At 36.9% G+C, this 24176-nt stretch overlaps 1 protein-coding gene across 1 annotated transcript in view; it reads left to right on the top strand.

Annotated features, from left to right (window-relative positions):
- The window catches only part of stard9 (StAR-related lipid transfer (START) domain containing 9), a 111500-nt gene that overhangs the window by 23726 nt on the left and 63598 nt on the right, over window positions 1–24176 (top strand). Inside the window, exons 2-4 of the mRNA XM_062043309.1 lie at window positions 12410–12526; window positions 16133–16165; window positions 16231–16292. Of these exons, the coding sequence (XP_061899293.1) occupies window positions 12410–12526; window positions 16133–16165; window positions 16231–16292 (212 nt within the window). The remainder of the gene's footprint in view (window positions 1–12409; window positions 12527–16132; window positions 16166–16230; window positions 16293–24176) is intronic.

Below are 24176 nucleotides of genomic sequence, written 5' to 3'. Positions count from 1 at the left end.
GGGGAACACATATAAGAGTAACATAAAGTGTGGGGGAACACATATAAGAGTAACATAAAGTGTGGGGGAACACATATAAGAGTAACATAAAGTGTGGGGGAACACATATAAGAGTAACATAAAGTGTGGGGGAACACATATAAGAGTAACATAAAGTGTGGGGGAACACATATAAGAGTAACATAAAGTGTGGGGGAACACATATAAGAGTAACATAAAGTGTGGGGGAACACATATAAGAGTAACATAAAGTGTGGGGGAACACATATAAGAGTAACATAAAGTGTGGGGGAACACATATAAGAGTAACATAAGTGTGGGGGAACACATATAAGAGTAACATAAAGTGTGGGGGAACACATATAAGAGTAACATAAAGTGTGGGGGAACACATATAAGAGTAACATAAAGTGTGGGGGAACACATATAAGAGTAACATAAAGTGTGGGGGAACACATATAAGAGTAACATAAAGTGTGGGGGAACACATATAAGAGTAACATAAAGTGTGGGGGAACACATATAAGAGTAACATAAAGTGTGGGGGAACACATATAAGAGTAACATAAAGTGTGGGGGAACACATATAAGAGTAACATAAAGTGTGGGGGAACACATATAAGAGTAACATAAAGTGTGGGGGAACACATATAAGAGTAACATAAAGTGTGGGGGAACACATATAAGAGTAACATAAAGTGTGGGGGAACACATATAAGAGTAACATAAAGTGTGGGGGAACACATATAAGAGTAACATAAAGTGTGGGGGAACACATATAAGAGTAACATAAAGTGTGGGGGAACACATATAAGAGTAACATAAAGTGTGGGGGAACACATATAAGAGTAACATAAAGTGTGGGGGAAACACATATAAGAGTAACATAAAGTGTGGGGAACACATATAAGAGTAACATAAAGTGTGGGGGAACACATATAAGAGTAACATAAAGTGTGGGGGAACACATATAAGAGTAACATAAAGTGTGGGGGAACACATATAAGAGTAACATAAAGTGTGGGGGAACACATATAAGAGTAACATAAAGTGTGGGGGAACACATAAGAGTAACATAAGGTGTGGGGGAACACATATAAGAGTAACATAAAGTGTGGGGGAACACATAAGAGTAACATAAGGTGTGGGGGAACACATATAAGAGTAACATAAAGTGTGGGGGAACACATATAAGAGTAACATAAAGTGTGGGGGAACACATATAAGAGTAACATAAGTGTGGGGAACACATATAAGAGTAACATAAAGTGTGGGGGAACACATATAAGAGTAACATAAAGTGTGGGGGAACACATATAAGAGTAACATAAAGTGTGGGGGAACACATATAAGAGTAACATAAAGTGTGGGGGAACACATATAAGAGTAACATAAAGTGTGGGGAACACATATAAGAGTAACATAAAGTGTGGGGGAACACATATAAGAGTAACATAAAGTGTGGGGGAACACATATAAGAGTAACATAAAGTGTGGGGGAACACATATAAGAGTAACATAAAGTGTGGGGGAACACATATAAGAGTAACATAAAGTGTGGGGGAACACATATAAGAGTAACATAAAGTGTGGGGGAACACATATAAGAGTAACATAAAGTGTGGGGGAACACATATAAGAGTAACATAAAGTGTGGGGGAACACATATAAGAGTAACATAAAGTGTGGGGGAACACATATAAGAGTAACATAAAGTGTGGGGGAACACATATAAGAGTAACATAAAGTGTGGGGGAACACATATAAGAGTAACATAAAGTGTGGGGGAACACATATAAGAGTAACATAAAGTGTGGGGGAACACATATAAGAGTAACATAAAGTGTGGGGGAACACATATAAGAGTAACATAAAGTGTGGGGAACACATATAAGAGTAACATAAAGTGTGGGGGAACACATATAAGAGTAACATAAAGTGTGGGGGAACACATATAAGAGTAACATAAAGTGTGGGGGAACACATAAGAGTAACATAAAGTGTGGGGGAACACATATAAGAGTAACATAAAGTGTGGGGGAACATAAGAGTAACATAAGGTGTGGGGAACACATATAAGAGTAACATAAAGTGTGGGGGAACACATATAAGAGTAACATAAAGTGTGGGGGAACACATAAGAGTAACATAAGTGTGGGGGAACACATATAAGAGTAACATAAAGTGTGGGGGAACACATATAAGAGTAACATAAAGTGTGGGGGAACACATATAAGAGTAACATAAAGTGTGGGGGAACACATATAAGAGTAACATAAAGTGTGGGGGAACACATATAAGAGTAACATAAAGTGTGGGGAACACATATAAGAGTAACATAAAGTGTGGGGTAACACATATAAGAGTAACATAAAGTGTGGGGGAACACATATAAGAGTAACATAAAGTGTGGGGGAACACATATAAGAGTAACATAAAGTGTGGGGGAACACATATAAGAGTAACATAAAGTGTGGAGGAACACATATAAGAGTAACATAAAGTGTGGGGGAACACATATAAGAGTAACATAAAGTGTGGGGGAACACATATAAGAGTAACATAAAGTGTGGGGGAACACATATAAGAGTAACATAAAGTGTGGGGGAACACATATAAGAGTAACATAAAGTGTGGGGGAACACATATAAGAGTAACATAAAGTGTGGGGGAACACATATAAGAGTAACATAAAGTGTGGGGGAACACATATAAGAGTAACATAAAGTGTGGGGGAACACATATAAGAGTAACATAAAGTGTGGGGGAACACATATAAGAGTAACATAAAGTGTGGGGGAACACATATAAGAGTAACATAAAGTGTGGGGGAACACATATAAGAGTAACATAAAGTGTGGGGGAACACATATAAGAGTAACATAAAGTGTGGGGGAACACATATAAGAGTAACATAAAGTGTGGGGAACACATATAAGAGTAACATAAAGTGTGGGGGAACACATATAAGAGTAACATAAAGTGTGGGGGAACACATATAAGAGTAACATAAAGTGTGGGGGAACACATATAAGAGTAACATAAAGTGTGGGGGAACACATATAAGAGTAACATAAAGTGTGGGGGAACACATATAAGAGTAACATAAAGTGTGGGGGAACACATATAAGAGTAACATAAAGTGTGGGGGAACACATATAAGAGTAACATAAAGTGTGGGGGAACACATATAAGAGTAACATAAAGTGTGGGGGAACACATATAAGAGTAACATAAAGTGTGGGGGAACACATATAAGAGTAACATAAAGTGTGGGGAACACATATAAGAGTAACATAAAGTGTGGGGGAACACATATAAGAGTAACATAAAGTGTGGGGGAACACATATAAGAGTAACATAAAGTGTGGGGGAACACATATAAGAGTAACATAAAATGTGGGGGAACACATATAAGAGTAACATAAAGTGTGGGGGAACACATAAGAGTAACATAAGGTGTGGGGGAACACATATAAGAGTAACATAAAGTGTGGGGGAACACATAAGAGTAACATAAGGTGTGGGGGAACACATATAAGAGTAACATAAAGTGTGGGGGAACACATATAAGAGTAACATAAAGTGTGGGGGAACACATAAGAGTAACATAAGGTGTGGGGGAACACATATAAGAGTAACATAAAGTGTGGGGGAACACATATAAGAGTAACATAAAGTGTGGGGGAACACATATAAGAGTAACATAAAGTGTGGGGGAACACATATAAGAGTAACATAAAGTGTGGGGGAACACATATAAGAGTAACATAAAGTGTGGGGAACACATATAAGAGTAACATAAAGTGTGGGGTAACACATATAAGAGTAACATAAAGTGTGGGGGAACACATATAAGAGTAACATAAAGTGTGGGGGAACACATATAAGAGTAACATAAAGTGTGGGGGAACACATATAAGAGTAACATAAAGTGTGGAGGAACACATATAAGAGTAACATAAAGTGTGGGGGAACACATATAAGAGTAACATAAAGTGTGGGGGAACACATATAAGAGTAACATAAAGTGTGGGGGAACACATATAAGAGTAACATAAAGTGTGGGGGAACACATATAAGAGTAACATAAAGTGTGGGGGAACACATATAAGAGTAACATAAAGTGTGGGGGAACACATATAAGAGTAACATAAAGTGTGGGGGAACACATATAAGAGTAACATAAAGTGTGGGGGAACACATATAAGAGTAACATAAAGTGTGGGGGAACACATATAAGAGTAACATAAAGTGTGGGGGAACACATATAAGAGTAACATAAAGTGTGGGGGAACACATATAAGAGTAACATAAAGTGTGGGGGAACACATATAAGAGTAACATAAAGTGTGGGGGAACACATATAAGAGTAACATAAAGTGTGGGGAACACATATAAGAGTAACATAAAGTGTGGGGGAACACATATAAGAGTAACATAAAGTGTGGGGGAACACATATAAGAGTAACATAAAGTGTGGGGGAACACATATAAGAGTAACATAAAGTGTGGGGGAACACATATAAGAGTAACATAAAGTGTGGGGGAACACATATAAGAGTAACATAAAGTGTGGGGGAACACATATAAGAGTAACATAAAGTGTGGGGGAACACATATAAGAGTAACATAAAGTGTGGGGGAACACATATAAGAGTAACATAAAGTGTGGGGGAACACATATAAGAGTAACATAAAGTGTGGGGGAACACATATAAGAGTAACATAAAGTGTGGGGAACACATATAAGAGTAACATAAAGTGTGGGGGAACACATATAAGAGTAACATAAAGTGTGGGGGAACACATATAAGAGTAACATAAAGTGTGGGGGAACACATATAAGAGTAACATAAAATGTGGGGGAACACATATAAGAGTAACATAAAGTGTGGGGGAACACATAAGAGTAACATAAGGTGTGGGGGAACACATATAAGAGTAACATAAAGTGTGGGGGAACACATAAGAGTAACATAAGGTGTGGGGGAACACATATAAGAGTAACATAAAGTGTGGGGGAACACATATAAGAGTAACATAAAGTGTGGGGGAACACATAAGAGTAACATAAGGTGTGGGGGAACACATATAAGAGTAACATAAAGTGTGGGGGAACACATATAAGAGTAACATAAAGTGTGGGGGAACACATATAAGAGTAACATAAAGTGTGGGGGAACACATATAAGAGTAACATAAAGTGTGGGGGAACACATATAAGAGTAACATAAAGTGTGGGGAACACATATAAGAGTAACATAAAGTGTGGGGTAACACATATAAGAGTAACATAAAGTGTGGGGGAACACATATAAGAGTAACATAAAGTGTGGGGGAACACATATAAGAGTAACATAAAGTGTGGGGGAACACATATAAGAGTAACATAAAGTGTGGAGGAACACATATAAGAGTAACATAAAGTGTGGGGGAACACATATAAGAGTAACATAAAGTGTGGGGGAACACATATAAGAGTAACATAAAGTGTGGGGGAACACATATAAGAGTAACATAAAGTGTGGGGGAACACATATAAGAGTAACATAAAGTGTGGGGGAACACATATAAGAGTAACATAAAGTGTGGGGGAACACATATAAGAGTAACATAAAGTGTGGGGGAACACATATAAGAGTAACATAAAGTGTGGGGGAACACATATAAGAGTAACATAAAGTGTGGGGGAACACATATAAGAGTAACATAAAGTGTGGGGGAACACATATAAGAGTAACATAAAGGCATTGTATCAACTAGAGAAAAGAGCTATAAGGATTATTCATAAAGTAGATGACTTAGAACACACTAACATATTATTCATTAATTCATGTTTATTGAAACTACAGGAGCTAGTAAAGTTACAGACATTATGTGTCATGTTTAAGGCTAAAAGCAAAACATTACCAGCAAATTTACAAAAAATGTTTGTTATCACTTGTGAGAATGAAGAGCATAGAAGAAAAGGTCATTTCCAACATCAGTATTCAAGGACAACTTTCAAACAAAAGTGTATATCAGTGGTGGGGGTTCAACTGTGGAATTCTCTTTATAATGAGATAAAAGATTGTAAAAATATATTCCAATTGAAAAAAATATATAAAGACAGAACAATAAAATCATATGTACAGCCATAAGTGTTTACATTTTGCTTTATATTTATTAATTTACTTGTTTTTTGCCTGGTTTTGTATTTGTTTTGTATCATCCCGTGAGGTGTATATTACTTCTTTTGTTTTTTTGTTCGGTTTGTACTTCATGAAGTTTTGCACTTATGTTTTGTTTTGTTTTGTTTTGGTTATATTTGGATGTAATTGTTGGTTCACATATCATTAAGTAAGACTATGTATTATGTGAAGGGGGCAGGAAAATATAAGATTTTTCTTCATCCTGCTCCTTCTCAGGCATTGTTGTGTAACTGAATAATTGTGTTATAATTGTCTATCAAAGATGCACATCAATGAAGGAGATAAATAAAAATGATGATGATGATGATGATTTGAGATCCCCAGGAACAAACTTGAGGGAATCGATATCAGTGTTTCCCACACATTTATTTATTTGTGGCGGCCCGCCACGAAAGAATTACGTCCACCACAAATAAAAATAAAAAATATATATATATTTTTTGTCCTGTCCAGCTTCTCAGGCAAATCATATAGTTGATGTAGATGCCCATATAGGCTGTTCACATTTACTTTACAAAAGAGAAGTGTAGGATACTTCTCTTGTTGCCTTATTTGTATTTGACCACTACTGTTTTCTGTTTATTTGTTACTGACTGTGGCAGGACACCTCTGCCTCTGTTTCACTTTATGTTGCTGGTAAATAATATGCTTGTAGTAGTAGGCTAAAGTTAAATTATTTAGTATGCACTAATTAAAGGGGCAGAGCTTTAAGAGACATTTTAGCTTTTATATTTTATAAGATATATTTTTTGTAAGAACCACAATTAATAAATATATTTCAGTGAATAACTTATTGTTCAAATCTGTATATAAATATGTACATAAAGTGTTGTAATTATATTGTAAAATGGATGGATGGATGGACCTTTAAAACAAAACTGTTATCATTCATTAGTAAGTATACATTTTTTGGAGCCTTTTTAGAGAAAATCATATTATTGTAGTAAATTATGCAAATTACTCGATGATGTCATGGTGACCACGCCCATAGCCACGCCCCCACCGCCACAGGTATCTTGGCAGTTTATGGGAAACACTGCATATATTATATTAGGTTTGAAAATGAGAAATATCCAAATGTTCCCCGCATGCTTTCATTTTTTTCAGTTTGCGCACGGCAAAAAGTCAGTTAAAAAAAACAACAAAAAATACAAAAATGAGGGGTATTTTACTTGAACTAAGCAAAATTCTCTGCCAATAGAACAAGAAAATTCGGCTTGTCAAGACTTTCCAAAACAAGTAAAATTAGCTAACTTCAATGAACCCAAAAATACCTTAAAATAAGTATTTTCTCACTAATAAGTGCACTTTTCATGGTAGAAATTATTTTTTGACCTTTTTGCTCAATATGTTGAAAAATGTTCTTAAAAAAGTAAACGCTAGTGCCATTATCTTGACATAATGATATGCGCTCAGCATCATGATTTTTTTTTCCATGCTTGAAATAAGAAATGATTACTTTAAAAAAGTATTTTTGTACTTATGAGTGTTGATGACACAACACTTGACATTCTTGTTTCAAGCATGTTTTACTCAATATAGCTCATCAAATCTCAGCTGTAATATCTTACTGAGATCATTTAGGACCAAAACACTTAAAACAAGTAAAACACTCTAACATAAAATCTGCTTAGTGAGAAGAATTATCTTATCAGACAGAAAATAAGCAAATATCACCCTTATTTAACATATTCAATCTTACTTAGATTTCACTTTTTGCAGTGCAGACATTGTTTCACACGCTCCTAAAAGCTCCAGTGGACTCTCAGGGTGTTTGGTGAGGTCTTTCACAAGAGCTTTAAACCAAGTCCAACCTAAACTCATCCCCGCTGCTTTGTAAGCCCAGCTTCTGGACTCGTACTCGCACACGGGAGGTGTGTTGAAAGTATGCCTGTGTTTGATCTTTTGGGGATTGTAGCAACTTTTAAGAGCATTCCTCCCCTTCTCCAATGTGTACTTACCCCACCGGGGCCACACCCCAGCCTGGGGGGGGGCCCCCTCTGTTATGGTTTGTGAGGAAGACCGTGCCAAGTCTCAGGTCTGCTCTAGACCGTGTTCTTAGTTTCCCTCTACCACCTTTTCACAAGCATGTGTTACCTTTTGAAGAGGGTGTTTAGATTGCCAGTCAATCCACATCAGGAAATTATTTTCATGTTTTTTTATTGTTTATTAAAGGCCTACTGAAATGAATTTTTATTTATTTAAACGGGGATAGCAGATCTATTCTATGTGTCATACTTGATCATTTCGCGATATTGCCATATTTTTGCTGAAAGGATTTAGTATAAAACAACGACGATAAAGATCGCAACTTTTGGTATCTGATAAAAAAAGGCTTGCACCTACCGGAAGTAGCGTGACGTAGTCAGTTGAACATATACGCAAAGTTCCCTATTGTTTACAATGATGGCCGCATGAAGTGAGAGAGATTCGGACCGAGAAAGCGACGATTTCCCCATTAATTTGAGCGAGGATGAAAGATTTGTGGATGAGTAAAGTGCAAGTGAAGGACTAGTGGGGAGTTGAAGCTATTCAGATAGGGAAGATGCTGTGAGAGCCGGGTGTGACCTGATATTCAGCTGGGAATGACTACAACAGTAAATAAACACAAGACATATATATACTCTATTAGCCACAACACAACCAGGCTTATATTTAATATGCCACAAATTAATCCTGCATAAAAACACCTACGTGTTTGTTATGCTAGCTCCTAGCTACTAGCTTGAGCTAGTTATAGCTCGAGCGGGTAATATGGACGGGATCCCGTATATATAACCCGCCAATACAATTCAAACACCTGCACAACACACACACTCACTCAGCCCAAAGGACCGTTCACCTAACCCAAGGTTCATAAAGCTTATATATTTAACCAAAGTTACGTACGTGACACGCACGTACGGGCAAGCGATCAAATGTTTGGAAGCGCGCGGGTGGGACCTGATATTCAGCTGGGAATGACTACAACAGTAAATAAACACAAGACATATATTTACTCTATTAGCCACAACACAACCAGGCTTATATTTAATATGCCACAAATTAATCCCACATAACAAACACCTAGGTGTTTGTTATGCTAGCTCCTAGCTACTAGCTCGAGCTAGTTATAGCAAGCGATCAAATGTTTGGAAGCACAGCTACGTACTCACGGTATCTGCGTCTGTGTATCCAAGTCAAAGTCCTCCTGGTTAGAGTCTCTGTTGTCCGAGTTCTTCGATCTTGACTGCATCTTTCGGGAATGTAAACAATGAAACACCGACTGTGTTGTGTTGCTGCTGACTTCCCTCGCAAAATAATCCGCTTCGCACCGACAACTTTCTTCTTTGCTTGCTCAGCTTCTTTCTCCATAATGCAATGAATGTCCAGAATACTGTGGAATAATGAGATGAAAACAGCTATTTCGTATTGGCTTCAATGGGGAAGCCATACCTCTGTTAAACTGGCGACGTCACGCGCATACGTCATCATACCGATACGTTTTCAAGCGGAAGTGTGGCGGGAAATTTAGAATGTCACTTTATAAGTTAACCCGGCCGTATTGGCATGTGTTGCAATGTTAAGATTTCATCATTGATATATAAACTATCAGACTGCGTGGTCGCTAGTAGTGGCTTTCAGTAGGCCTTTAAGGAGGAAAAAAAGTAACGATACAACATTCTTTTGGGGCGCAGACCTCTGCCAAAGTGGAAAAGACCAATGTAAAATGTACCCGTCAAAGAACAATTTAAAAAAAGGTATGCCAGATTAGACGTTGATCGATATGTTTTTTTCAGGGCCAATAATTAGTACCGTATTTTTCAGACCATAGGGCGCACCAGAAGGCGCATTAAAGGGGTCATATAACAAACCCCGTTTCCATATGAGTTGGGAAATGGTGTTAGATGTAAATATAAACGGAATACAATGATTTGCTAATCCTTTTCAAGCCATATTCAGTTGAATATGCTACAAAGACAACATATTTCATGTTCAAAATCATAAACTTTATTTTTTTTTGCAAATAATAATTAACTTAGAATTTCATGGCTGCAACACGTGCCAAAGTAGTTGGGGAAAGGGCATATTCACCACTGTGTTACATGGCCTTTCCTTTTAACAACACTCAGTAAAGGTTTGGGAAGTGAGGAGACACATTTTTGAAGTGGAATTCTTTCCCATTCTTGCTTGATGTACAGCTTAAGTTGTTCAACAGTCCGGGGGTCTCCCTTCTGCTATTTTAGCCTTCATATTGTACCCCACATTTTCAATGGGAGACAGGTTTGGACTACAGGCAGGCCAGTCTAGTACCCGCACTCTTTTAACTACGAAGCCACGCTGTTGTAACACGTGGCTTGGCATTGTCTTGCTGAAATAAGCAGGGGCGTCCATTATAACAACATATGTTGCTCCAAAAGCTGTATGTACCTTTCAGCATTAATGGTGCCTTCACAGATGTGTAAGTTACCCATGTCTTGGCCACTAATACACCCCCATACCATCACACATGCTGCCTTTTACACTTTCACCCTAGAACAATCCGGATGCTTCTTTTCCTCTTTGTTCCGGACGACACGACGTCCACAGTTTCCAAAAACAATTTAAAATGTGGACTCGTCAGACCACAGAACACTTTCCCACTTTGTATCAGTCCGTCTTAGATGAGCTCGGGCCCAACGAAGCCGACGGCGTTTCTGGGTGTTGTTGATAAACGGTTTTCGCCTTGCATAGGAGAGTTTTAACTTGCACTTACAGATGTAGCGACCAACTGTAGTTACTGACAGTGGGTTTCTGAAGTGTTCCTGAGCCCATGTGGTGATATCCTTTACACACTGATGTGGCTTGTTGATGCAGTACCGCCTGAGGGATGGAAGGTCACGGGCTTAGCTGCTTACCTGCAGTGATTTCTCCAGATTCTCTTTGATGATATTACGGAGCGTAGATGGTGAAATCCCTAAATTCCTTGCAATAGCTGCTTGAGAAATGTTTTTCTTAAACTGTTCAACAATTTGCTCAGGCATTTGTTGACAAAGTGGTGACCCTCGCCCCATCCTTGTTTGTGAATGACTGAGCCTTTCATGGAATCTACTTTTATACCCAATCATGGCACCCACCTGTTCCCAATTAGCCTGCACACCTGTGGGATGTTCCAAATAAGTCTTTGATGAGCATTCCTCAACTTTATCAGTATTTATTGCCACCTTTCCCAACTTCTTTGTCACGTGTTGCTGCCATCAAATTCTAAAGTTAATGATTATTTGCAAAAAAATTTTATGAGTTTGAACATGAAATATGTTGTCTTTGTAGCATATTCAACTGAATATGGCTTGAAAAGGATTTGCAAATCATTGTATTCCGTTTATATTTACATCTAACACCATTTCCCAACTCATATGGAAACGGGGTTTGTATAAATTTGTTGTTTTTCAGGCCTCAGTTCCAGTGAAAGGAACTTTGAATGCTCCAAGATACCAAAACATTTTGGACAATTCCATGCTCCCAACCTTGTGGGAACAGTTTGGAATGGGCCCCTTCCTCTTCCAACATGACTATACACCAGTGCACAAAACCAGGTCCATAAAAAACATGGATGACAGAGCCTGGTGTGGATGAACTTGACTGGCCTGCACAGAGTCCTGACCTGAAACCTGATAGAACAACTTTGGGTATAAATTAGAACGGAGACTGAGAGCCAGTGTGTGACCTCACCAATGCGCTCTTGGAAGAATGGTGGAAAATTGCTATAAACACACTCCGCAGCCTTGTGGACAGCCTTCCCAGAAGAGTTGGAGCTGTAATAGCTGCAAAAGGTCATATTGAACCCTATGGGTTAGGAATGGGATGGCACTTCAAGGTCATATGTGAGTCAAGGCAGGTGGCCAAATACTTTTGGCAACATAGTGTATGTATGTCCACCACTTTGACTTTGTAAGTGTACGTGGGTGAGGCCATCTTCACTTTGTTTGCTCTTTAAATGTCCACCACTTTGACTTTGTGAAAATAAAGTCATGTTTGGAGTGTAAAACCACAAAGGAGGTGTGAGTGATTATTTGGAGTGGCCTTCTCCCCACATGGCTACGCTACACTTTTAGTCCACGTTTATTTGTCCCACCAAGTCCCGGTGCACGCGTGTTGACACAGAACATGAAGCCCACCCGGCCGCTCCGCAGGCAAACATCTTGGTAAAGCAAGACGTTGTGACGGTGAAACCTACACTCGTGTTCTCTCCTCAGGTGTTCCAGGACTTGGGTGTGTCGGTGCTGGCCGCGGCTTCTCAGGGATACAACGTGTGTCTGTTTGCTTACGGCCAGACGGGGTCCGGAAAGACTTACACCATGATGGGAACACAGGTGAGGGGGAAAAGGGGGCGGATCTTGATTGCTTGATTGATGGATTAATTGAGACTTTTATTAATACATTGCACAGTGAAGTACATATTCTGTACAATTGACCACTAAATGGTAACACTCCGATAAGTTTTTACAACTTGTTTAAAGGCCTACTGAAATGAATTTTTTTTATTTAAACGGGAATAGCAGATCCATTCTATGTGTCATACTTGATCATTTTGCGATATTGCCATATTTTTGCTAAAAGGATTTAGTATAGAACAACGTCGATAAAGTTCGCAACTTTGGTCTCTGATAAAAAAAAAACCTTGCCTGTACCGGAAGTAGCGTGACGTTGTCAGTTGTTCACTCCCTCATATTTTCCTATTGTTTTCAACGCAGCTAGAGCGATTCGGACCATTACCCCATTAATTTGAGCGAGGATGAAAGATTCGTGGATGAGGAACGTTAGAGTGACGGACTAGAATGCAGTGAAATACATATTTTTTTTCGCTCTGACCGTAACTTAGGTACAAACTGGCTCATTGGATTCCACACTCTCTCCTTTTTCTATTGTGGATCACGGATTTGTATTTTAAACCACCTGGGATACTATATCCTCTTGAAAATGAGAGTCGAGAACGCCAAATGGACATTCAGTGCCTTTTATCTCCACGACAATACATCGGCGAAATGCTTTAGCTACGAGCTAACGTGATAGCATCGTGCTTTAACTGCATATAGAAACAAAAAAAATAAACCCCTGACTGGAAGGATGGATAGAAAATCAACAATACTATTAAACCGTGGACATGTAAATACACGGTTAATGCTTTCCAGGCTGGCGAAGGTTAACAATGCTGTGCTAACGACGCCATTGAAGCTAACTTAGCAACCGGACCGCACAGAGCTATGCTAAAAACATTAGCTCTCCACCTACGCCAGCCAGCCTTCATCTGCTCATCAACACCCGTGCTCACCTGCGTTCCAGCGATCGACGGAAGGACGAAGGACTTCACCCGATGCGTTTGGCGGCCCGGAGACGTAGGAAGTCAAGGTGAGGTCGGCGGCTAGCGCTCCAACAAAGTCCTCCTGGTTGTGTTGCTGTAGTCCGCTGCTAATACACCGATCCCACCTACAACTGTCTTCTTTGCAGCCTTCATTGTTCATTAAACAAATTGCAAAAGATGTCCAGAATACTGTGGAATTATGAAATGAAAACAGAGCTTTTTGTATAGGATTCTACGGGGTACCATAACTTCCGTTAAACTGACTACGTCACACGCATACGTCATCATACCGCGACGTTTCAGCCGGATATTTCCCGGGAATTTTAAAATGTCACTTTATAAGTTAACCCGGCCGTATTGGCATGTGTTGCAATGTTAAGATTTCATCATTAATATATAAACTATCAGACTGCGTGGTCGCTAGTAGTGGCTTTCAGTAGGCCTTTAAGTCGGGGTCCACGTTCATCAATTCATGGTAAATGCTCTGTTATATTTCTGTGTGAAATGTTGATATTCTAACACAGGTGTGTCCAGACTTTTTCCACACACTGGAAAATGAAAGCATTCAGGGGCCATTTGGATATTTTTCATTTTCAGAACTGATATATCAGTTTCAAAACATCATAATAATCCCCTCACTTCCCCCCAAAAATGGATGAACTGGCTGGAATATAAAGACAATATAACATACATCCATAAACCTGGATGCATATGCAAAAGTGCAATATATTTATCTGTACAGTAATCTATTTATTTATATCTGCACCTTATTGATTTTTTTATCCTGCACTTCCATGAGCTAATGCTAGGGGTGTTACGGTACGTGTATTTGTATTGAACCGTTTCGGTACGGGGGTTCCGGTTCGGTTCGGAGGTGTACCGAACGAGTTTCCACACGGACATATTAAGTAGCGTAACGCACGTTGTGTAAACAATGCACACCGAGGCACAACACACGGCATGCTAGCTGCTAACGGGCTAGGATAGACTGACCACACGTCCTCTTTTCACCGGACATGTCCTCTTTTGCGGAGTTTCTTAAATGCCTCAAATGTCCGGCATTTGGAGTTAGGGTTGCGTGTATTTTCAATGTACGTTCAGGGTTAAGAAGGGGTTAAAAACAAAACAAATTGTGCACGCAGCAGCATTGGTGAGGGAGGGGCAGAGACAGAGAGAGAGAGAGAGTTATGATAAACGCGCATCTGCTTTGTATCCATAGATTTATCACATTTAATTTGTTATTATCTATAGCAGGGGTGTCAAAAGTGTGCCCCCGGAGGCCATTTGCGGCCCACAGCTAATGTTTTAAAGGCCCACGGCACATTCTAAAAATACTATTCAAATAAACAAAAACATAACAAAAGGGAAATATAAAAAAACTTAAAGGTTAAATGTCATTTAGAAAAAGTTGCAATGTTGACTAATAAAACAAAGCTGTTTTTTTCTCTTTCAAACTGTCATTGCTCAAAACATAATATTGAATCAAAATCAATGTTATTATGAATTATTGACCTATCCAAGGTTCCCATTACTTCACATCAAATATTACACTAAGACAAATATTTTCTGGTGAAAGATTTTGCAAATTTGGTAAATAAATAACCCCAAAAAATGTATATTTTGTTGTTTTCTTACTGTACCGAAAATGAAACGAACCGTGACCTCTAAACCGAGGTACGTACCGAACCGAAATTTTTGTCTACCGTTGCACCCCTAGCTAATGCAACAAAATGTCGTTCTTGTCTGTACTCTAAAGCAGTGGTCCCCAACCTTTTTGTAGCTGCGGACCGGTCAACGCTTGAAAATTTGTCCCACGGACCGGTGGCGGGGGTATTTAATTTTTTTTTTTTTTTTTTTTTTTTTTTTTTTCCCCCACTCAAATGCGTTTTACCGTTACAAGCTCAGGAATGTACATGCATAGTTTTCAATCATGAAATCAATTTAAGTTATTATATGGTTAAAATCGTGTGAAGCCGAAATATGTTTTATTTTATTTTATTTTATTTTATTTTATTTATTTTTTGTCATAAAGAAATACAATCATGTGTGCTTACGGACTGTATCCCTGCAGACTGGATTGATCTATATTGATATATAATGTAGATATATAATGTTTTTATGTTGATTTAATAAAAATAAAAAAAATTATTTTTATTTTTTTATTTTTTATTTTTTTCTTGTGCGATCCACGGGGGGGATATTTTTATTTTTTTTATTTTTTTTGTCATAAAGAAATACAATCATGTGTGCTTACGGACTGTATCCCTGCAGACTGTATTGATCTATATTGATATATAATGTATATATTGTGTTTTTTATGTTGATTTCATTTAAAAAAAAAAAAAAATTTTTTTTTTTTTTTTTTTTTAAATTTCTGCTCTAAAGTTCAAATTTAAATGATAATAAATAGGAAGTCTAAGTCTAATATAATATATCATTTTTTTGGTGTTTTTTTTTACTTTAGGGCTTCCCTCAAGTTAGGTACTGGGGACCTGGATGTTTAGTCATTTATTATGTCTGGATCAATTTCAGATCTATCTTTTTTTTAATGTTTTATGCGTTCTTTGTATGGACACCTGTGCTCTAACACAATGGTTATTGTTTTGTGTGACAACAGGACTCCACTGGTTTGACTCCTCGCATCTGTCAGGTACACAAATGTTTGAGCTTTTCTTAGTTAATTTGCGCTACATAGCATCTCTTCTGTCCTTAAAGGGCCTCTTCAGGTCTCAGGATCCACTTCCCGACGGGCAGAACTCCAGCAGAGTGGAGATCAGGTAATATCTCAAAGTGTTTTTGCTTTCTTCCCCTTTTACTGCTGATGAAATCCAAACACCCGCACAGCTTCAGGCAATGAAATGCATATCATGAACGTGTTTTTCTAGTTCTGGCTGAAGGGGTTCGTAAACCTTGTCAGTCAACCAAAACTAAACATTGTAATTGTTTTTCACTGCGACAAAAGCAGGATTACCAAGTTTCTTCTACGCCAGGGGTGTCCAAACTTTTTCCACTGAGGGCCGCACATTGAAAAATCAAAGCTAGCAGGGGCCATTTTGATATTATTTATTTTAAAAACCAATACAATATATGTATAAAAAGATATACATTTAGGCCTCCACTCAGGCTTGATCCCGGGGACCCCAAAGGGTTTTGGTCCAAAAAATATAAAAATAAATTAAAGCTGCAAGCAGCGTTGGTCGGGTCCGCATCTTTGGCAGGTGCTAGTCCTAAGTGGTCAGTGTTAAAATGTAGGTCTAAGTCAGACCTACATACAGGTTTTTGTTTCATGTCTCTACAACCTTCCGAGTGGGAGTTACAGGCAGTTTTCTACCTAGGGGGCTCTAAAGTGCAATTTTGATTTTTTGGGGTTAGGTTTTTTTTCTAAAGTGTTTGGGACACGTTTTTCTATGTGTGTGTCAAATTTGGTGAGTTTTGAAGCATGTTAAGGGGGGCAAAGTAGTGCGCAAAGCTGCGGAATAGGGTATTGTGTGTAGAATTTTGAGGACAAAAAATAAATAATTCCATGTCACGTTGTCATTATAGGCAGTGGAGCAGCATCAGCGCTGCGGGTCTTTGAAGGCTCGTAAAATCAAAACCGTAGCACGTATCAAAACGCCGTCGTCAACATTTAATCAGAAGGGTTCAATCTCTCTCCTGTAGCAGTTTGAAGCCGAAACGACAAACGCGCTCAGAGGAGATAATGTTTGATGTTTGGTGACCGTTTTTTACAAAAATGTTGTTTTGAAATGGAGATTACAAACATCCTGTTGATTTTTGCTGAAGGGTGTCAATGTATGAAATGTAGGTCTAAGTGAGACCTACGTAGAGGTTTTTGTTTCATGTCTCTAAGACGTTCGTACCGGAAGTTACAAGCAGTTTTGTCTTGAGTTTTCCTCTGAGGAGCAGTTTTTTCTCTGTATTTTTCAAAAATTATGTAGAGCACAATTTTGAGTTTTGGGGTTCGTTTTTTTTTAAATCGCAATTTCCACCAGTCCCGATGTGTGTGAGAATTTTGGTGAGTGTTGAAGTATTTTAAGGGGGTCAAATTAGAGGTCAAAGGAGTGTTTTTAGTACATTTTTGTCTAAAATGGGAAATTGCCAACTTCCTGTTGGTTTTTGCCCGAGGATGTGAAATTATGAAATGTAGGTCTAAGTCAGACCTACATAGAGGTTTTTGTTTCATGTCTCTACGACCTTCCTAGTGGGAGTTACAGGCAGTTTGTTTTTGTTTTTTCCTAGGGGGCGCTAGAGCGCAATTTTGATTTTTGGGTTTTTTGTTTTTTTTTATTAACTTGCAATTTTCGCAGGTCCTGATGTGTGTGTCAAATTTGGTGAGTTTTGAAGCATGTTAAGTGGGTCAAATTAGCGTTTTTTGTGGAGTCGGTATAATAATAATAATCAATCAATCAATGTTTATTTATATAGCCCTAAATCACAAGTGTCTCAAAGGGCTGTACAAGCCACAACGACATCCTCGGTACAGAGCCCACATACGGGCAAGGAAAAACTCACCCCAGTGGGACGCATATGTGGGTAACCCCCCCCCCCTAGGGGAGACCGAAAGCAATGGATGTGGAGTGGGTGTGACATAATATTGTGAAAGTTCAACACATCAGCGAGAGTCCAGTCCATAGTGGGGCCAGCAGGAACCATCCCGAGCGGAGACGGGTCAGCAGCGTAGAGATGTCCCCATCCGATGGACAGGCTAGCGGTCCACCCCGGGTTTGGAGCAGAGTAGAAAAGAAAAGAAAAGAAACGGCAGATCAACTGGTCTAAACAGGGAGTCTATTTAAAGGCTAGAGTATACAAATGAGTTTTAAGATGGGACTTAAATGCTTCTACTGAGGTAGCATCTCTAACATTCCATAGTACTGGAGCCCCAATAGAAAACGCTCTATAGCCCGCAGACTTTTTTTGGGCTCTGGGAATCACTAATAAGCCGGAGTTCTTTGAACGCAGATTTCTTGCCGGGACGTATGGTACAATACAATCGGCGAGATAGGCAGGAGCTTGACCGTGTAGTATTTTATACGTAAGTAGTAAAACCTTAAAGTCGCATCTTAAGTGCACAGGAAGCCCGTGCAGGTGAGCCAGTATAGGCGTAATATGATCAAACTTTCTTGTTTTTGTCAAAAGTCTAGCAGCCGCATTTTGTACCATCTGTAATCTTTTAATGCTAGACATAGGGCAGGGGTCGGCAACCCGCGGCTCCGGAGCCGCATGCGGCTCCTTGACCACTCTGATGCGGCTCAGCTACATACATGCCGACCCCCCCCGATTTTCCCAGAAGATTTATGGATGTCAGTGTCTCTCATAGATAACTCCCAGGCAAAAAATAATCCTATTTACACTCTAATTACTAAATAAAGGGCGTGCCCTAATTGCACTGCAGTAATTGTCCTCTGTAGCATTTACAAACAGCGTGCCAGTCCATCCACATGTTGCATGTTGTTATTACTTGCACACACAGGAGACAGCAAAGCATACTTACTCATCAGCCACACAGCTTACACTGACGGTAGCCGTATCAAACAACTTTAACATTGTTACGTTACAAATATGCGCCACACTGTGAACCCACACCAAAAAAGAATGAAAAACACATTTCTGGAGAACATCCCACCGTAACACAACATAAACACAACACAACCATTACCCAGAATCCCATGCAGCCCTAACTCTTCCGGTCTACATTATACACCCCCGCTACCACCAAATCCCCCCACACATCAACCCCCCCCCCCCCTCTCCGTGCGTTGGTTGAGCGGAAGAGTTAGGGCTGCATGGGATTCTGGGTATTGGTACCGTCAGTGTAAGATATGTGGCTGCTGAGGTATTACGCCTTGCTGTCACTTACGTGAGCAAGCTAAAGCTGCATTCCACTTGTGGTCGAGCAGGTACACTGTTAGGGCAGACTGTAGAGGGCGCCAAATGCAGTGTCATCACGCTCTGATGTTCGGGAGTCTCCCGGGAAAAATGAGAGGGTTGGCAAGCGTGACGCTATCAAGCGACATTCATTCAAAACTCGCGGGCTGCACTAACATCAAATGTCCACATTAAAGTGCGTGCCGGTGCGTGTGTCGGAGACCCCTGGTTAACATAGCACAAAGCATGTAAGCTTTGTATGCGGTGTTTTTCATTTTAAATTTAAAAAAAAAATTTGTGGCTCCCATTACTTTCTTTAATTTGTGAAACTTGCCAAAATGGCTCTTTGAGTGGTAAAGGTTGCCGACCCCTGACATAGGGAGACATGAAAATAAAACGTTACAGTAATCGAGACGAGACGTAACGAACGCATGGATAATGATCTCAGCATCGCTTGTGGACAAAATGGGACGAATTTTAGCGATATTACGGAGATGAAAGAAGGCCGTTTTAGTAACACTCTTAATGTGTGACTCAAACGAGAGAGTTGTTTTAGTAACACTCTTAATGTGCGACTCAAACGAGAGAGTTGTTTTAGTAACACTCTTAATGTGCGACTCAAACGAGAGAGTTGTTTTAGTAACACTCTTAATGTGTGACTCAAACGAGAGAGTTGGGTGGAAGATAATACCCAGATTCTTTACCGAGTCTCCTTGTTTAATTGTTTGGTTGTCAAATGTTAAGGTGGTATTATTAAATAGATGTCGGTGTCTAGCAGGACCGATAATCAGCATTTCCGTTTTCTTAGTGTTGAGTTGCAAAAAGTTAGCGGACATCCATTGTTTAATTTCATTAAGACACGCCTCCAGCTGACTACAGTCCGGCGTGTTGGTCAGCTTTAGGGGCATGTAGAGTTGAGTGTCATCAGCATAACAGTGAAAGCTAACACCGTATTTGCGTATAATGTCACCCAGCGGCAGCATGTAAATACTAAAGAGTGCAGGGCCAAGAACCGAACCCTGGGGAACTCCGCACGTTACCTTAACATAGTCCGAGGTCACATTGTTATGGGAGACGCACTGCATCCTGTCAGTAAGATAAGAGTTAAACCAAGACAAGGCTAAGTCTGACATCCCAATACGTGTTTTGATACGCTCTAATAAAATATTATGATCGACGGTATCGAAAGCGGCGCTAAGATCAAGAAGCAGCAACATAGATGACGCATCACAATCCATCGTTAGCAATAGATCATTAGTCATTTTTGCGAGGGCTGTCTCCGTAGAGTGATTTGCCCTGAAACCGGATTGAAAAGGTTCACAGAGATTGTTAGACGCTAAGTGTTCATTTAGCTGCTGTGCTACAATTTTTTCGAGGATTTTCGAGATAAACGGAAGGTGGGACACCGGCCGGTAGTTTACCATGAGGTCAGGATCGAGGTTAGGTCTTTTGAGTAGAGGATGAATAACCGCTTTTTTGAATGCTAGGGGAACAGTGCCGGAGGAAAGTGATAAGTTTATAATATTTAACACTGACTACGTACAAAGACAATGTACATCCGAACATGACATGACAATCAACAATGTAAAAAAAAAATGTTTATAAAAGCTTTCTCGTGCGCACGAGAAACTTTTTATAAAAAAGAGAAACTTTTTATTTTAAAAAAAAGTTATAATTTTTTTAAATTTAAAAATTTTAATTTTTGATCTTGTGCGCACGAGATACATGTCTAAAAAAAAAAACATTTTTTTTTTTTTTATAAAAAGTTTCTTGTGCGCAGGAGATACAAGACTAAAAAAAAATTATAATTTTTTTTTTTTTTTTTTTTTTAATAACTTTATAAAAAGTTTTGAGATACATGTAAAAAAAAAAAAAAAATTTATAAGAAAAAAATCCCCCATGTCCCAGGGGGTGATCAAAGGGTGATGGGTCAAATGCAGAGAATAATCACGCCACACCTAGTGTGTGTGTACGGAGCCCCTAAAGAGACATGAGGGGGAAACAAATGTTTATAATTTTATTTTATTTATTTTTTTTTAGAGATGTATCTCAAAACTTTTTATAAAGTTATAAAAAAAAATATATATATATATATAATTAAAATAACATTTTTTTTATTAAAAGTTTCTTGTGATACATGTCTAAAAAAAATAAAAAATGTTTTTTTTTTATTTTTATAAAAAGTTTCTCTTGCGCGGAGATATATATCTAAAAAAAAAAAATTATACATTTTTTATTTTATTTTATATAACTTTATAAAAAGTGTCGAGATACATGTAAAAAAAAAAAAAATTGTTTTTATAAAAAGTTTCCCTTGCGCACGAGAAAATTTTTATAAAAAAAAAAAAATTTTTATAAAAACTTTTTTGTGCGCAGGAGAAACTTTTTATTAAAAAAAAGTTTTTTGTTTTTTTTTATAAAAAGTTTCTCCTGCGCACGAGAAACTTTTTATTAAAAAAAATTATTATAATTAAAAAAAAAAAAAAATGTATAAAAAGTTTCTCGTGCGCAGGAGATACATGTCTAAAAGATACTAAAAAAAAATTATACATTTTTTTTAATTTTTTTTATAACTATAAAAAGTTTCGAGATACATGTCAAAGAAAAAAAAAATTATAAGAAAAAAATCCCCCATGTCCCAGGGGGTGATCAAAGGGTGATGGGTCAAATGCAGAGAATAATTACACCACACCTAGTGTGTGTGTACGGAGCCCCTAAAGAGACATGAGGGGGAAACAAATGTTTATAATTTTATTTTATTTATTTTTTTTTAGAGATGTATCTCAAAACTTTTTATAAAGTTATAAAAAAAAAAATATATATATATATAATTAAAATAACATTTTTTTTATTAAAAGTTTCTTGTGATACATGTCTAAAAAAAAATAAAAAATGTTTTTTTTTTATTTTTATAAAAAGTTTCTCTTGCGCGGAGATATATATCTAAAAAAAAAAAAATTATACATTTTTTATTTTATTTTATATAACTTTATAAAAAGTGTCGAGATACATGTAAAAAAAAAAAAATTGTTTTTATAAAAAGTTTCCCTTGCGCACGAGAAACTTTTTATAAAAAAAAAAATTTTTTTATAAAAACTTTTTTGTGCGCAGGAGAAACTTTTTATTAAAAAAAAGTTTTTTGTTTTTTTTTATAAAAAGTTTCTCCTGCGCACGAGAAACTTTTTATTAAAAAAAATTATTATAATTAAAAAATTTTAAAAAATTATAAAAAGTTTCTCGTGCGCAGGAGATACATGTCTAAAAGATACTAAAAAAAAAATTATTAATTTTTTTTAATTTTTTTTATAACTATAAAAAGTTTCGAGATACATGTCAAAGAAAAAAAAAATTATAAGAAAAAAATCCCCCATGTCCCAGGGGGTGATCAAAGGGTGATGGGTCAAATGCAGAGAATAATCACGCCACACCTAGTGTGTGTGTACGGAGCCCCTAAAGAGACATGAGGGGGAAACAAATGTTTATAATTTTATTTTATTTATTTATTTTTTAGAGATGTATCTCAAAACTTTTTATAAAGTTATAAAAAAATATATATTTATATATATATATAATTAAAATAACATTTTTTTTATTAAAAGTTTCTTGTGATACATGTCTAAAAAAAAATTAAAAATGTTTTTTTTTTAATTTTTATAAAAAGTTTCTCTTGCGCGGAGATATATATCTAAAAAAAAAAAATTATACATTTTTTATTTTATTTTATATAACTTTATAAAAAGTGTCGAGATACATGTAAAAAAAAAAAAAATTGTTTTTATAAAAAGTTTCCCTTGCGCACGAGAAACTTTTTATAAAAAAAAAAAAAAATTTATAAAAACTTTTTTGTGCGCAGGAGAAACTTTTTATTAAAAAAAAGTTTTTTGTTTTTTTTTATAAAATGTTTCTCCTGCGCACGAGAAACTTTTTATTAAAAAAAATTATTATAATTTAAAAAAAAAAAAATTTATAAAAAGTTTCTCGTGCGCAGGAGATACATGTCTAAAAGATACTAAAAAAAAAATTATTAATTTTTTTTAATTTTTTTTATAACTATAAAAAGTTTCGAGATACATGTCAAAGAAAAAAAAAATTATAAGAAAAAAATCCCCCATGTCCCAGGGGGTGATCAAAGGGTGATGGGTCAAATGCAGAGAATAATCACGCCACACCTAGTGTGTGTGTACGGAGCCCCTAAAGAGACATGAGGGGGAAACAAATGTTTATAATTTTATTTTATTTATTTTTTTTTAGAGATGTATCTCAAAACTTTTTATAAAGTTATAAAAAATATATATATATATATATATATATATAATTAAAATAACATTTTTTTTATTAAAAGTTTCTTGTGATACATGTCTAAAAAAAAATAAAAAATGTTTTTTTTTTATTTTTATAAAAAGTTTCTCTTGCGCGGAGATATATATCTAAAAAAAAAAAAATTATACATTTTTTATTTTATTTTATATAACTTTATAAAAAGTGTCGAGATACATGTAAAAAAAAAAAAAATTGTTTTTATAAAAAGTTTCCCTTGCGCACGAGAAACTTTTTATAAAAAAAAAAATTTTTTTATAAAAACTTTTTTGTGCGCAGGAGAAACTTTTTATTAAAAAAAAGTTTTTTGTTTTTTTTTATAAAATGTTTCTCCTGCGCACGAGAAACTTTTTATTAAAAAAAATTATTATAATTTAAAAAAAAAAAAATTTATAAAAAGTTTCTCGTGCGCAGGAGATACATGTCTAAAAGATACTAAAAAAAAATTATTAATTTTTTTTAATTTTTTTTATAACTAT

Source organism: Entelurus aequoreus, linkage group LG03 (genome assembly GCF_033978785.1).
Source record: "Entelurus aequoreus isolate RoL-2023_Sb linkage group LG03, RoL_Eaeq_v1.1, whole genome shotgun sequence".
In the NCBI taxonomy this organism is placed as follows: domain Eukaryota; kingdom Metazoa; phylum Chordata; class Actinopteri; order Syngnathiformes; family Syngnathidae; genus Entelurus; species Entelurus aequoreus.
The sequence above is the reverse complement of the archived record's forward strand: the minus strand, read 5'-3'. Positions and strand labels throughout refer to the sequence as shown.